This window comes from Thermobia domestica, chromosome 6 (genome assembly GCF_964235325.1).
Source record: "Thermobia domestica chromosome 6, izTheDome1.hap1.1, whole genome shotgun sequence".
In the NCBI taxonomy this organism is placed as follows: Eukaryota; Metazoa; Arthropoda; class Insecta; order Zygentoma; family Lepismatidae; genus Thermobia; species Thermobia domestica.
In genome coordinates, this window is record NC_137459.1 from 23,888,979 (window position 1) to 23,906,755 (window position 17,777).

Here is a 17,777-nt window from a genome sequence, read left to right on the forward strand (position 1 = left end):
CTTCAGACAAATTCTGAACAATTTACTTTTTTCAGATCTGAAATATTTACGTATGTTCCCGAAATATCAAGATTTAAAAAACGGAATTGAATAGTTCGTGCGGAAAATATATTTGCCTGAGTATTAAATATCAAAAACCATTAAAAGAAAGTATAGTTGCGTTTTACGAAATCTAGATACATCATGGATAAAACTCACACTACTAAATAAAAAAAGAATACTGACAAGAAATTTTCTGGAGAATGTCGAAAATGAACTTAAAAAGTGCCTAAATTCTCAATGAAAGAAAAACGCCGCATTTGAAAAATAGTTTTAGCTAACTTAAATGGATTGAAAAAGCTATTAAATTGTAATCAGACAAGAAGAGAACATTGAAAAATGTTGTAAATCTATTGTTGACCAAATTCTATGTAAAATGTAGCCTATGGAAAACTACATTTTCGAAAAATATGTAAGACTAGCAGCGTTCACCCCGCTTCGCTGCGGTCACCCCGGAACGCAATAAACTTTGTTACTTAGATAATTTTTACTTTTTCGCTTTCAAGTGATATGATAAAAACCATAGAAGATTGCAGTAAATCTTAACATTATATCGCCTGTCATTTATGTTAACCCGCCCCGCTTCGCTGCGGTCATCCCGGTGCTGGCATATTGTAAAAGTGTCTGTAAAAATAAGCAAATCAATTAAAAAATTTTAAACAGAAGATTCAAGCTATTTTCCGCTGTATATCGCCTGTCATTTATGTTAACCCGCCGAGTGACACGGTCATGCGGGTTGCATATAAATACGTTTATTTTTACCTATGATGAACTAATAACAAAGGATTTGTACGTTATGGACACCTGAATGGTCAATTATCTCAAGACACTGGTAATTAAAAATTAAAGTGATATGATAAAAACCATCTAGGGTCCAAATCCTAATAACCCCCCAAAAATGAAAGAAATTGGTTCAGCCGTATTAGCGTGATGAGCGGACAAAAAATTGTACGTTCTCTTTTATATATATAGATGAATATTAAACCTTTTACGATGTACACTCGAACAATCATATGAAAAATGTAGAAAAGAGTTTGGAAATGTTATGCTAGCCTATGTAAACACCAAGGTAACATTTAAAAACCTCATAAATGTAATTTAAACTTTAGTGTAACATAATTATAGCAGGTAGGCCTTATTAATTATCTTAGACTGGACCACTTAAACAAACATAGAAAAAAAATGTATAAGTCAAAAAGAACTGGTGGCATATAGGCATGAGTCTAACAAGTATTAATAGTCCTACAAACACCTAGGCCTACCAAGAGAGGAGGAGTCATATTTAATCTTTCTGTTTTGGATTCAAAAGTCCTTTTTCACTTTGCTATTAACACAATGAATTTTTTAGAGCTATCCTCTGGAAATCTGGAATGGCCCATTTCCATTTTCATTTCCATCCAGTTTGATAGGTCCATAAAACACAAATTGGGATGTCACTGTTTGAATGTCATCATAGGCAGGCCAATTGAAACCACTTATTTCTTTTTTCAAAAATTTAACCTTGCACGGTCCTTCATCTGGAAAAGCAATAATCCTATACCAGTCAAGATCATAGTACACGGCGTAATACATTTCTAAGCAAGATTCTGCTCTGGTTGGATCAATTTCTCCTGGCAAACTTTCACCAGTTGATGATGAAATTAGTTGATCCAAAGCATATTCTCCACTGTGACTATATCTATGCACAGACTCTGACTGGATTGCCATAGTAGGAATTTTCCTATTTACTGTCTATATACAAAAAATAGCAGGTTATACTCGTCACATGCGCTAAATAAACATAAAGTTGAACTGGGGTAATAAGAAACATGCCCTCAATTGACCTGAAGTCCAATGTTTCAGCATTTTTCAAAATTTCACATCAATCTTCATGATCTTAGTCACAAAGTTACATAGCAGTCATTTCCACATTTGTAACTCATTTTTCACAATAAAATTTTATTTTAAAACAGTCACGAACTTCTGTGGTAAGTTCAAAGTGAAGGTATTTCTTCATAGCATGACAATATAAAAACTCATATTAGTCCATAAGTGCAAGTGGGGTAGGAAAGTAAAGGTATTGACGTTGCCATTACTTATATATAATTTCGATTTGATATTTACGGTATTTTTTAGCCGTCTCTTATAACCCCGGCCTCCCCTACATTTTTTTCATCTTGCAAGGAGAATGCCCCCTCGCTGACATTAAAAAAAAAAAGTTTCGCCACTTCTGAAACAACAGATTATTTTGGACGGGTGGGGAAATGCCCCAAAATAAACGTTTTTGATGAGGAGGTTCACTATTTGTCTTCGCTAGCGCGCAGTGCTGCATGGGTGGAGATATCTTTCTTGCTTTCAGAAAGTTGTAATGTGTAAACAGTAAATAGAAAAATCGGGTTGCAAGATTTTTTAATGACAGCTACAAGATTCTTGTAAAGTGACAACCTACCTTAAGAAAAGGTTGGTTATTGCTATGACTACTATACTTCTCACGTTTGTCCCGTTCTGTGTTAATCATAGATAACCCATAGCATACCCGAAATATGTTATCAAGGAAACAGCTTCCCATTATCTATTATATAGTTTTCGTTCTGTAGGGATCAATATTGAAACCAGAGATGGTATTAAATATCCACTATTTCCGGTTTCAACAGAGTCGTTACAGGCAAGATTGGGTAAATAAATGTGAAGAAACAGTTCCAAAGATCTATTACTGTTTTTTTCTCTTATGGGGATCAATATTGAAAGCAAAAGTTGTACTTTTGTACCATTTCTGATTTCAACAGAGGATTAAGAGTGGAGATTGTATCTCTCCTTGGAATGCACTGTTGCAAACTAAGGACTCTGTAGTCGTATAAACATCCAAATTTTGGTGACCTTTACAGCAGTAATAAAGCAAATGAGACACACGGGGCAATGCACATCCCTAGTACTATAGTGTCTAATACTATGACCATGATATCACAGATTTCGAATGAATACAAAGTTACAAGGAATTAAACATATTTCGAAAAACTTCTTAGGTCAGTACCTTATCCTATTGCATAGATGGTTTTCAATACATGTGAAGGTCATAATGTCGTTTACAGCAATTTGATATCTCAAACCGTCCTTAGATATGCTGAAAACTGTTAGCGTTTTCAACACTGCTTAAAATTATTTAATTCCGAGAACCTATTGCAATGACACAGTCTACCAAACAGTATTTTAGAGGCAAGATAAAAAAAAAAAAAATGTTTGAAAAAGTTCCCACAATAACGTCATTTTAAGCAATATATCAAATTATCATTTGTTTCGTATCTCCAAAATGGTTTGAGATATAAAATTGCTCTAAACAGCATTATAATTTTTATGTCTATTGGAAAACATGTACGTAATTCTATTTCATACTTATCTAAACACTTTTCCTTCGTAAGGAAACAAATTTTCAGTTCCTTAGAACTTTGTTTCCACTTGTTCGAAATACGTCGTATGATGATCGTATTATCCGGTATGAGGTACTCTGAATATGCATTACCCCGTCCGTGTCATTTGAGTTACCAATGTTCTAGAACCCTTCAGAGTTTGGTTGTTTTTCGATGTTTGTGATTCTGTAACGTCCTTCTTTTGTAACACTGTGTAACAATTGTGCTACTATATGTTTTTCTTTTATATGTAGATCTGAAATACGTAATAATCTGACAGTGCCATTTAAAAAAAAAAAAAATACAACTTTGTGTTGGACTGGCAACAATGTTAATTTGATTATATCACAGGGTATCCCAATATATGGTAGACCATAAATCACGAGGGGTTTCAAAACAGCATAACTCCTCGCGTATGTTAGCAATATGTATTGAAATTCTGGTATAACATACATTATTTGGTCTAGGAATTAATTCGTGCGGTTGGTACGCACATATTGAAGCTGTAGTACAAACACAAAATACATAAATACCTTAAGAAAAATATTGTCCATCGCTAGCCACCACTTTCGCCCATCTGTCAGGCAATGTACGGATTCCGTGGCGAAAGAAGTCCTCATCCTTGGAAGCGATCCAGTCAGAGACCCATGTTTCGATATCTTCTGAAGAAGTAAACCGCTGTCCAATCAAATCGTTGTTCATGCAATCGAACAAGTAGTAGTCCGAAGGAGCAACGTCTGGTGAATACGGCGGGTGGGGTAAAACTTCCCATCCGACATTTTCTAAATAGGTTTTGACCGGTTTTGCGACATGTGGGCGAGCGTTATTATGTTGAACAATAAGTTTATCATGTCTGTTCTCCCATTCTGGTCGTGTTCTGGCCAGAGCTTGCTTCAAACGCATTAATTGTCGTCGATAACGTTCTCCATTCATAGTTTCACCCGGTTGCAGCAGCTCATAGTACACCACACCTTTCATATCCCACCATATGCACAGCATAACCTTTGCACAGTGAATATCTCGTTTTGGTTGTGATGGACCTGGTTCACCTGGTTTCACCCAGGCCTATTTTCGTTTAGGGTTCTCGTAATGGATCCACTTCTCATCACCCGTAATAATTCGATGCAGAAACCCCTTTCTGCTCTGTCGTTGAAGCAGCAATTCGCAAATGGTTTTTCGTCTTTCAACGTCTCTGTCTTTCAATTCATGTGGAAGCCAATGTGACATCTTTTGAATCATTCCCATGGCTTTCAAGCGTTTGGAGACTGTTGTTTGATCAACGCCTAATGCTGCTGCAAGTTGTTCCTGCGTTTGACACGAATCCTTCTCGAGCAATGCTGTCAATTCTTCGTCTTGAAATTTTTTTGGCTGTCCAGCTCGCTCTTGGTCTGCCAAGCCGAAATCACCACTTCTAAACCGTGCAAACCACTTCTGACACGTTCGCTCAGCTAGAGCATGGTCACCATACACTTCCACCAAAATACGATGACTTTGAGTCGCACTTTTCTGCATGTTAAAGTAATGCAGCAGGACACCCCGCAAAAACACTTTATCAGGCACAAATTGCGCCATGTTCACTTAACTACAAACTGGTGTTGTTGACGCTTTAATCCACTGCCCTATACTACGAACGATACGCGATGACAGGGGTTTGCAACACATGTGTGGATACACGGAACTGTGGGACGCTCCGTTCGTTGCGCCATCTCTTGTCCACCCGCACGAATTAATTCCTAGACCAAATACATATGAAAGATTTCTGTTACCTACGTGTGAAAAATAATTGCAGGTAAACGTCCACCATGATACAGTTCGCGCGAATGTGCTCTTAACACAACGTTCGCCATTACGCTTCTCAAAGTTGCTGGAGTTAATCGCTTTGATTTCCGAGCGGATGTTTTTGAGCTACCGTGTTGTTTTAGGTTTAATGTCACATACCCGTTTTTTGAGGTGGCCTCAAAGGTAAAAATCTTGTGCCCTTAAATCTGGCGATCGTGGTGGCCAGCGAATGTTCGAATTTCGTCAAATGATTCGGTGACCAAAATATGGTTCCCAGAAGTGCGATTGTATCCCTAGATGTGTGCGCTGTAGCGCCATCTTGCTGGAACCAAACGTTTGGCATGTTCTCCAATGCAGGGCGCAAAACTTCTTGAATCATCGTCCGGTATCGAACACCGGTGACAGTCATATTCGAAGAAGTAAAGCTCAGTGATTCTCTGGGACATAACACCACACCATACCGTACACTTCAGAGGCTGTGCTGGAAGTTGGTGGATTGTCGATACCCCAAAACGTGCAATTTTGTTTGTTTACGTACCGATAGAGGTGTGAGTGTGCTTCGGTATACATAATTAAGTTGGCAAAATAGTCTGCCTTCTCACGAATTGACTTCTCAATGTGCGTAGCAAATATGAGGTGTTGCCCATATTCTGTTGCAGTTGTTGCACCAGTTGCAGTTTGTAGGGATACAGGTGCAAATGTTTTAAAATGCAGCGCAATGTCGTTCGACTTAATCTCACGTGACCAGTCCGTGTTCTTGTGGACACTTCCGGTGCTTCGATACTCTTCCGAACCCGTTCAGTTGTTGCATGTGCTCTTGCCGAGCGTGATCTCCCCAATCGTGGCAAATCAGCTACTGAACCATTCTCTCTGAAACATCCCAGCAAACGACGAATCATTGATTCAGTATGTACATCCCTAACATGAAACTAGCGGCGATACACTCTTTGTGTTAAGACTTTTTCAAAATACAGTTAAGTAACTTTGGTTCTCTTCGCAAGTGTAAATTTTTCCGTCTCGCATTTCCTGGACGTCTACTTCCTGCAATCTGCAAAATAAGAGTAAAATGGTGGTTAGAACATTTTCCCCATACTTCTACTACGGTGATCACAAGAAACATTCACATTAATCGTATTCTCATGGAAATATTACGTGTTGCAACCCCTTGCGTGAATTGATTGATTGATTTTGAGTTTTACGTCCCGTTCAGCAGCGAGGCTATATGAGACGTGGACCTACTGATTAACGTGGAATCCGAACCACATGAGCTCCCGCCGGGAATCGAACCCGGGTCCCCTTGCGTGAATTATGGCACATCCTGTATATATATATATATATATATATATTCACAGTGTTTCAGTTCTTTCCTTCGTATGTGTATGTATATAAACTTTTAGCTTATATTTTTTTCCATTACTCTCCTGCACGCTTTTCGATATAGCAGTTCTTTACTTTTATCACCCTTCATTAAGTTCTATTTTTCAAACTGGCAACACTAGCATATGACCTAGCATCCAAACATCACACCTACTTGCTTAGTTCTGTTCTTTTATTCTTTTCTTTCGTACTATTTACCTTACCTATCTGATGATGCATAGAGCGAAAGTTCTTATTGTGTACGTGATTGTTTTCATTATTTTCTACTAGGTAATTCTTTTTCCATTCCCGCTTCAGAGTTCCCTTGTTAAATCACGCGCTATTGAAATGATGGAAATACTCACGTACTGCAACATCTAATCTTTGTGTCATTAGTAATAGTGAAGATTCTAGCTCTTGATCAACTCATTTTCAGTTCTTGCGCATTAGTTTCGTACTCCATGTTCCTCAGTTAGATTAAGCTTGCGGAAAAATAGCGTTGCCATTTATAAGACAACGAGTGATTTAACCTAATATAAATAAAATACTTTGTTTGTGTGTCTGTGTGCTGACCAGACGACTGGACCGAGAGCTACCAAGTTTTGGTCACCGGTACCTTGGTCCAGGTCCCAAACCAAGACAAAACTCTTTTTTATTTATTTATTTATTTATACAAAATTCGAACCAGGGGGGTCGTTTGCCGGGACATGTAAAAGTAGTAGAAAATAACCGATAGTAGTGTTAAATTCATAGTTTTCGCGGTCGCTGAGATCAGTGGTGAAACCCCGATCGCATTAACTTCCAAAATCACTCCATTCGGTTGCGGTTCGGATGTTACCGGGGGAATACCGAGACATGTAAGGGGGCCGCGGTGGCTTAGTGGTAGAGTGTTCACTTCTGGTGTTTGGGGTCCCGGGTTCAAACCCTGCTCCCGCCAAGTGAACTTTGTGATGGACAAACACCGTGTACGTGGGTTTTCTCGGGGTTCTCCCGTTTCCTCCCACTTTCTTTATTCCATCATTTCATTCATCTCTCATCATCACCGTCTCCTTTGGCATAACCGTGGGACGTAAAACTCAAAGATTTCATTTTTTTTTTCATTTTTTTTTTTTTTTTTTTCGAGACATGTAAAAATAATCCAATGACCGATATTAGTGTCAAATTCATAGCTGACGCTGAGATGAATGGAGATACTCCGACAGGCGTTGACTTCCAAATATTGCCCCCATGCGAAGAATGGTCATTTTCAGCTAGTGTATAAATAAAACAGTAATGAAGTCACTCTTTTAAATTTTAGGTTGCGACTCCGAGGTGATGGTTATAGTACATGCGAAATGGGAGATTATCAACCTCTACGTTGTTGTTCTTTTGGGAGTAACCTTTCCTGTTTGTAAGCTGCGAGAGAACTTCAAAATGGAAAAGTTTCTCTCACATTTTACAACAGAATTACACAGCTCGTATTAATGAATATGACAGTTTTGAAGGGGATACGCGTTCAGCTTTGCTAGAAAAACTCTCAAGACCCTTTACCTTTATGCTTTACAAGGATTGTGTACTTTTATATTTTTCTTTTATTATAGTTTTACATATACCTTTAATAGAAAAAACAAAAAAAAAAAAAAAAAACACAATTTAGTTAAATATGTATACAAAATTAATAATATTCAAATAGAGACTGTTACATTGATTATAGATCTTGGTGTAATTTTTTATTGTAAATTAACATTTGGTAATCATTTAGTTAGTGTTATAAACTCAGCAAATAGAGCCTTGTGTTTTGTTATCAGAAACACAAAAGTATTTTCACAACCATCGGTAATTATTAAGTTATAGCAACCCTTGTTAGGAACAAACTAGAGTATGCATCGGTAATCTGGAGTCCCCACTTTAAGAGAGACATCCAGTCAATTGAGGTGATTCAAAACAAATTTTTGAGGTATTTATGTTATAAACCATTTAAACCAGATTCAACAAGTTATTTGTCAGTGTCGCTTTTATGGTCCCTATTCAATCTACGTAGTTTAAAGGATAGAAGAATTGTACATTCTCTTATTATTTTAACACTTTCAGCCCCAACCCTGTTTGAGTAAATTTCATCCCGGGACCAGACTACAGTTTGCTATGAACACTGTCAGCCAATGTGTATCTATTTGATACACGTGGTCCATCAGTAAACCCTCACTGTGTATCAAAAAGATACACATGGGGCTGAAAGTGTTAAGAAATATATTGACAAATAGAATTAATAATTCAACATTGTTGCAACATATCCCTTTCTATGTACCAAGATATCGCTCCAGAAATCAAAATATCTTTTATATACCTATGTCGAAAAGTTCAACTCATGCACACTCACCTATTATACGAATGCTGAGAGTCTATAGTAAATTAAATGATAGGATAGACCTATTTTCAAATGGGAAAGTTAAGTTTGTTAAACTTCTGTATGAAATACTAAATAATGACCATGTATAATTTATCATTGTTTGTTAACCTATATGTATATTATCATTTTTTTCATGGTTGGATTGTACGTTGTTTCCTTTTTTTCCCTTTATTTTTCCCTCTTTTTCCATGTTTTAGTGTTTCTTCCTTTCAAGGTTCATGTTACCTTCAATTATGTATGTCAAGAAGATATGTTATGGGCGTATGCCTGTGTACTTTCATATACCGTTAAATAAATGAATAAATAGTGCTCCTTAGGAGAAAGAAGACTGTAATACTGAATGATGATACGAAAATATTGGTTGAGAAGTTCAGAAATATATATATACACTCATCCATTCCTTGTGAAATTGGGATCTTAGATGTCTTATGCCCACCAACCAAATACCTTAGACCGTACAACATTGTCAGCCTCGTAGTTCATATAAAACATATGACAAGCATATGTTCAGAAATGTATAGGAGACTGTAAAGCTAGGTTGTCATGCTGCAAGAATCTTGTAGCTACCATTAAAAAATTTTGCAACACATCTTTCTGTTTACTGTTTACACATTACAACTTTCTGAAAGCAAGAAAGATGTCTCCACTCATGCAGCACTGCACTCGTGTGGACAAATTCTCAACCTCCTCATTAAAAACATGTATTTTGGCGCGCTTACCCTTCCCGTTCAAAAGAATCCGTCGTTTCGGAAGCGGCGGAACTTTTTTTTCTTTATATCAGTGGGAGAGCGATAACAGCTAGCGAGCAAGACGACCCAGAAAGTTGCACATGGTTTGACTCCTTACAAGACTAAAAAAAATTTTGCATGTCCCTTTCAAGACTATGTTTACTAGGGAAATATTATAGGGTTGCAAGATTCTTTTAATGACAGCTACAAGATTCTTGCAGCATGGTAACCTAGCGTTAGACTGGCCCTGTAGTTGAAACAAGTAAACCCGTATGCATGTATAGCTACGCAGAAATTTAACTATTATAGTGAATGAAGCTTTATTTGTGGGAACCACAAACTTTTGTTCTTTTGTTTACCGTAAACAAGTGTTCAGTGAAATGGTATGTACATATTTTTTTATATGAGAATATAATTGTTTTCTTTCTATTTTTTTCAGCCTTCACACCTGCTAAAAAGTATCGGTTACGGAGGAAGTGGAAGTCAATCAAAATATGAAAATGAAAGTGCTAATATCAAGGTGGAAAATGACAATGAATCAGACGTAATAGCTGATCACGTGAATGAAAGGGACGTCGCATGTACCGATGGCGTAGGAAGCTCCGAGGAAACTGGCTTTTGTTCGCTACCTTCGAATTACAGAGAAGAAAGATATGGTGAACTTAGCTTTGTAACAGAGAGGCAGTCACTTCCTCAAAACAACGTAGATTTTGAACAGCGAGCGTTGGAACAGACGGAGTGCAGAGCTGCTTTAACAAGAAAAACTATGAGTAATATTGAAGAGACATGTGGAGAAAATTGTGTTATACGTGAAATGCAAATCCAGACAAAGACCTCATCATCGCAATTTGAATTAGACCAGTTTTCGCATACGCTTAGAAGATCAAATACTATTTCCACAGGTCAAGTACTTAGTGATAGTAAGAAAGTAATTTGTACTCGTAAACAAAAATGTAGAAATAAGTTCCAGCAACACCATTTATTAAGTACCAAATCTACATCCCAGACACAGAATCAAGAAAAAACACATACTAATGTTTATAATCCTTATATCGCTGGTATCAGTAATATTTCTTCGGTTGAAAGAACTGAAAGCGCAAAATTTGTTGACAGCCAATCATCTAATGAGCACTGTAAAGAACGAAGTCTCTTAGACTCTGTGCATTTACGTAACGCTCAGGTAGCAATTCCAAGAAACGTTTTCGAACAGTTCCAATGTAATTTAAGAACTGAGGGTCATAGATCATTAGGAGATCAGCTAAGTACCGATGGTGAATCGCATGTAACTGAAGTTGGTTCGACTGGTGATGCAAACCAAACTAGTGATGAACAGTTAGGCTGTGATGGCAATACAGAAGTTGAAAATGAAAATTCTAACAATGAAGTAGTCAAATCTTGTGAACAAGACACACAAATAGCGGTAGAGAAACCAGAATTCCTATTGAATAATCAAAAGGAAACACGAAAGGTTAGATGTAGAAAACGCCGTACATTCAAGACTAAGAAAAAGAAAAGGTCAACAAGTGGTCATACTGATTATGAAGAGTCTGAGAAGAGTAACAAACTAAATTCATTAAATAACCAAAACAAAGATAGTACAGAGCAAAATTCCTTGTGCGGTAGAGAATTACAAAATAGTGAACTCGACAAGAAACTCGCCTACGACGATAGAACTGAAGAAAGCAAAACTGATGAGGATGCGACCAAATCTTCTGAGCAAGGTACACAAGTAAGCGCAGAGAAACTAGGATGTGTATACAGCAATCAAAAGCAAGCACGAGAGATTAGACGTAGGCGCTGTACGGTGATGACAGTCAAGAAGAATAGGTCAGGAAATGCTGTTAATAGTGATTCTGGAAAGACTGAGAAATGTAAGGAAGTAGATTCATTAAATAAGCAACCTGAAACTAGTCCAGAGGAAAATTCCGTATGCAATAGGGAATTACAAAATAGTGAACTAGATACTACTAATAATATAGAAGATGAAATTGTTGATAAGCTAATCGACTGTGATGATAATGAAGACATAACTTGTAATAATGTAATTTCCAGCTCGTCTGGACAAGACAAAGAAATAGCAGTAAAAAAGCCACAATGTATATCAAATAATCGAAAGAAGGCACGAAAAATTAGACGTAGACGTTATACGCTGAAAACGATGATAAAGAGACGATCGAGAAATGTTAAGACTGATTCTGCTAAGAATCAAAAGAATAAGAAAACAAGTTCATTAAATAAGCAAAACGAAACTAGTCCAAAGGAAAATGCTCTGTGCGACAGAGAACTACGCTCTTCTCCACCTGTTTCTATCTCGTATACTACAGAAAATGAAACTGTCGACAAGCAAATCGACTGTGATAATACTGGAGAGGGCAGAATTTGTAATAATATAATTTCCAGTTCGTCTGGACAAGATACTGAAATAACAGTAGAAAAGTCACGACACATATTACATAATCGAAAGGAGGCACAAATAATTAGGCGTACACGTTATACGCTGAAGACAGTGATAAAGAAAAGATCGAGAAAGGATGTTAATGGTGATTTTAAAAATACTGAGAAAAGTCAGACAATAGATCCATTAAGTAACGAAAACGAAACTATTCGCAAGGAAAATTCCGTGTGTGATAGTATGTTAAAAAATAGTGAGTTGTTAGATATTACCAATAGAATGGAAAATGAAAATATTGACAAGCAGATCGACTGTGATAATTCTGAAGAAGGCAGAACTTGTAATAAGGTAAATTCCAGTTCGTCTGAACAAGACACAGTAATAACAGTAAAAAAGCCACAGTGTATATTGAATAATGAAAAGGAGACAGAAAAAAATAGGCGTACACGTTACGCTCAGAAGTCAATGATAAAGAAAAGATCAAGAAATGGTGATATTACTGATTCTGGAAAGACTCATGACAGTAAGATAATAGATTCATTAGATAAGCAAAACGAAACTATTTGTGAGGAAAATTCCGTGTGCGATAGTGAGTTAGATATTACTAATAATATGGAAGATGAAAATATTGACAAGCAAATCGACTGTGATAGTATTGAGGAAGGCAGAGCTTGTAATGAGGTAACTTCCAGTTCGTCTGGACAAGACACAGAAATAACAGTAAAAAAGCCACGGTGTATATTGAACAATGAAAAGGAGACACAAAAAATTGGGCGTACACGTTATGCGCAGAAGTCACTGATAAGGAAGAACTTGAGAAGCGGTGATATTACTGATTCTGGGAAGACACATGACAGTAACATAATAGATTCATTAAATAAGCTAAACGAAACTATTCGCGAGGAAAATTTCATTTGCGATGGAGAGTTAGAAAATAGTGAATTAGATATTACCTATAATACGGAAGATGAAAATATTGACAAGCAGGTCGACTGTGATAATACTGAAGAAGGCAGCACTTGTAATTATGTAATTTTCAATTCCTCTGCACAAGACACAGAAACAGCAGTAAAAAAGTCACAATGTATACAGAATAATGAAAAAGAGACACACAAAATTAGGCGTACACGCAATGCGCAGAAGTCAGTGATAAAGAAAACATTGAGAAGCGGTGATATTACTGATTCTGGGAAGACACATGACAGTAAGATAATAGATTCATTAAATAAGCTAAATGAAACTATTCGCGAAGAAAATTCCATGTGCGATGGAGAATTAGAAAATAGTGAACTAGATATTACCATTAATATGGAAGATGAAAATGTTGACAAGCAAATCGACTGTGATAATACTGAAGAAGACAGAACTTGTAATTATGTAAGTTTCAGTTCATCTGGGCAAGACACTGAAACAGTAGTAGAAAATCCACGTTGTATATTGAATAATCAAAAGGAAACACAAATAATTAGGCGTACACGTTATACGCTGGAAACAATGATAAAGAAAAGATCGAGAAAAGATGTTAATAGTAATTCCAAAAACACTGAGAAAAGTAAGACAATAGATCCATTAAGTAACGGAAACGAAACTATTAACGAGGAAAATTCCGTGGGTGTTAGTATGTTAGAAAATAGTGAGTTAGGTATTACCAATAGTATGGAAAATGAAATTATTGACAATCAAATCGCCTGTGATAATTCTGAAGAAAGCAAAACTTGTAATAGTGTAATTTCCAGTTCGTCTAGACGAGATTCTAAAATAAAAGTAAAAAAGCCACGGTGTATATTGAATAATGAAAAGGAGACACAAATAATTAGGCGTACACGTTATACGCAAAAGACAGTGATAAAGAAAAGATCAAGAAATGGTGATATTATTGATTCTGGAAAGACTCATGACAGTAAGGTAATAGATTCATTAAATAAGCAAAACGAAACTATTTGCGAGGAAAATTCCGTGTGCGATAGTGAGTTAGATATTACCAATAATATGGAAGATGAAAATATTGACAAGCAGACCGACTGTGATAATATTGAAGAAGGCAGAGCTTGTAATAAGGTAACTTCCAGTTCGTCTGGACAAGACACAGAAATAGCAGTAAAAAAGTCACAATGTATACAGAATAATGAAAAGGAGACACACAAAGTTAGGCGTACACGTTGTACGCAGAAGTCAGTGATAAAGAAGAAATTAAGAAGCAGTGATATTACTGATTCTGGGAAGACACATGACAGTAAAATAATAGATTCACTAGATAAGCTAAACGAAACTATTCGCGAGGAAAATTCCATGTGCGATGGAGAGTTAGAAAATAGTGAGTTAGATATTACCATTAATACGGAGGGTGAAAATATTGACAAGCAGATCGACTGTGATAATCCTGAAGAAGGTGGAACTTGTAATAATGCAATTGTGAGTTCATCTGGACTTGACACAGAAATAGCAGTAAAAAAGCCACGATGTGTAGAGAATAATCAAAACGATGAACAAAAGATTAAGCGTACACGTTATGCGCAGAAGACAGTGATAAAGGAAAAATCGACAAAGGGTGCTAATAGTGATTCTAAAAGGACTGAGAAAAGTAAGAAAATAGATCCATTAAGTAACAAAAACAAAGATATTCCAGAGCAAATTTCAGTGTGTGAGAACAAACCAGAAAGTACTGAATTTTCTTTTAATAAGAAAACAGAAGATGAAGCTAGTGACAAGCAAATCGGCTGTGATAATACTGAAGAAAGCAAAAATTTTAATAATGTAATTTCGAATCCGTCTGAACAAGTCATACAGAAACCAGTTAAAAAGCCACGACGCGTATTGGTTCATCAAAAGAAGGTACAAAAAATTATAGGTAGACATACGCAAAAAGTGCTGAAAAAATTAAGAAAAAACGTTGGTGCCAAATCCCAAAAGACTGAAAAATGTAAAGAAATAGATTCGCCAGGTAAACAAGTGGAGGTTACTCAAGCAGAAAACAACATAGATGAAACAACTAAAAGGTATGTTTAACTTGATTACTTAGTAATTTTCGGAAGAGGCATATGTTATCACTTATAAGGATACTTCTTATTCTCGCTGTTTCATCACTTCTGCCTTTGGGTTTTTTTGTTTCATTTTATATATATATATATATTTCTTCTGTGATAGTGAAAATAATTCGTAATGCTTTATTTTCCAAAATTTACGAAATACTGCTTCCTTTCACATTTGCAAATCCACAAAATGGATTCTGAGATAATTTCCTGTTTCAATAGGGGCCGCGGTGGCTCAGTGGTAGAGCATTCACCTCTGGTGCTTGGGGTCCCGGGTTCGATCCCAGCCCCCGCCAAGTGAACTTTTGTGGTGGACAAACATCGCGTGCGTGGGTTTTCTCGGGGTTCTCCCGTTTCCTCACACTTTCTTCATTCCACCATTTCATTCATTACTCGTCATCACCGTCTCCTTTAGCCTCACCGGCATAACCGTGGGACGTGAAACTCAAATATTTCATTTCATTTTTTTTTTTTTTTTTTTTTCCAATTTCCTGTTTCAATACTTTTGTTATCTGTGAAAGAATACTGCAGTCCAGGTATCTATCAGCAATATTATTTTCTGTAAATGTTACGCACAAGTTTGAGAGGTACATGGTCTCTTTAAACAGAAGCTTCTATGTGATTGAATTCCACCTTTTTTTTTTTTTCTACTTTCATTTTATAAGATACAAACGGAAACAGACGATGAACACGAGCTCTCTCGAGCAGTTCTAATATACATTTGTACTGGAAAAATACGCCTTTAGTTGTATCTAGAATCTTTGCTTCGCGTTACAATTTTACTATTTTGTAATCAATTTCTCCCTTTTCTTCCTTCGTCCTTCATGGTTTACGGCCTCTCGCCACGACAAGATTCGGCTAATGACAGGGAAGAAAGCTCTGGCTGGATGTTGTTTACCAATTGGGTGTACATAACTAGAAAGAAAAAGCTTTTCGGATCGAGTAAATTAGCTCAAATTACCATCACGACTAGTTTCCACCTAATTATTACCTGACCAGGATAGCAGTGCGGTTTTGGGAGGATGGCGCCGCTGTTGTGTTTACATCAGTTTCTTGGCAAGCGCGGTGGTTCAGGGGAGCGGAGGGTTTCACTCTGCAGTGTATCCAACGGTTTTTAAAAGTTGCAGTTTAGATGTTATGCAAAGCCTAATCTCTTTCCGCTTAATAAAGAACGCCGTGAGCTATGTGGTTGTAGTGAACTATTCCTGCAGCAATGCAAATGTATTGTAAATAGTGATATATGAATGGAAATTACCAATTTAAGACAACATAGCACAATTGACAATTCAGTGAGCTTCTACCGTGTATTAAGCAAATTGTATAAACATTGATTACGTTTTATTCGATGTCATTATAAAACAGGAGCAGCCTGTAAAACGCTGCTCACTAGTTTGTTCGCAAGTTAATATGGAGGGTGTATTTTTGTTGTAGGTTTTTTTTTTTTTAACTTAGGATGTTCTGCAAATAACTTTTAAAACTGTTTGTCTTAACTTGATCCAGGCTGAATGTTTGGGGGCCGGTCGTTCTAAGTCAAATCAAGGTGTGTGTTTTTGCCCCCCCCCCCCCCCCCCCCAAAAAAAAACTTTTAGAAAAGAAGAAGTAGCTATTTTCTGCAATTTCTAGAACAGAAATGGCCACTTGCGATTTCGAAGGTGGACTTTTTTTTTTTTTCTTTTTTTTTTAGCAAGAACGCCAATGTAAATAATTTCTTGCAATTTATTGCTTTATTTGACTTCTGCAACATAAAACAAGAAAAAAGTAAGGCCTACCTATTTTAAGTTTTATTTTACATTTATAATACAAAGGTGAAAATTCTTAGGTTTTATTTTTAAAATAAAAAATATCCTATTCTAGGGGGGAGAATCGCCCCGCCCCTGGACTTGCCCCTGACTTGAGCACATGCGTGAAGTGGATTATTACGAACAGTACAAAAAGAACTGTGATAGATTGATTACAAGTAATCCGGTTAGAAACACTGCTGCTTGCATTTTAGTTCCTAAACCGGCCGCCCGCACTCCTTCGCTGGTCAGGTAATAGTAATTTAAAATCTATTGAACGTTTTTGTGTCGTGTGACCTGTCAAACAACCGTCTTGATGACCAGTTGACGAATATATAATAAACGTACTGATCTGACAATGTATATAGGTGAAATCAAGGAAAATATTGAAATACACCGAATGTGTCACATCTAGCCATAACAATGGGTCATATTATCTGTGATACCAAATGACTTGCTGTTGGTTGGATATTATGGATATTATTTTCTCAGCTTTGTAGCTCCACTAATATATGATATTTATAGTGAAATAATCAAGTTTTTGGTATTATTACCTTGGTGTAGGATACAATTTAGTAGTGCATGTTGTATTCTTAATTTACTAGTCATTGCGGAGCACTTTGATACATAGGACATACAGGTCAAGCTTTTCTATATATTTCCACCCCTGAACGCTCGGGGTCATTTCCGGACAAGGAATTGAAACTTATTTTGGAACTTGCTCAACAAACCCTTTCAGGAAATATTCAGAAAAGGTTTAAGATTCAAGGTTTCCCCAGGTTTCAGGTTCAGGTCCCCAGATTCAAGATTTAACTTTGGAATCATATCGAGTGAAACAGTTAAACAACTAAAGGTAGCTGATACGTTAAGCATGAGTGCAATTGTGGATTTTAGTTTAATATTGATC

General features: G+C 36.7%; 1 protein-coding gene across 1 annotated transcript in view; it reads left to right on the forward strand.

The window, feature by feature from the left end:
• Nucleotides 1-17,777, forward strand: part of LOC145687886 (uncharacterized) — a 47,687-nt gene that overhangs the window by 23,927 nt on the left and 5,983 nt on the right. Inside the window, exon 3 of the mRNA XM_081761404.1 lies at nt 10,111-15,059. Within this exon, the coding sequence (XP_081617530.1) occupies nt 10,111-15,059 (4,949 nt within the window). The remainder of the gene's footprint in view (nt 1-10,110; nt 15,060-17,777) is intronic.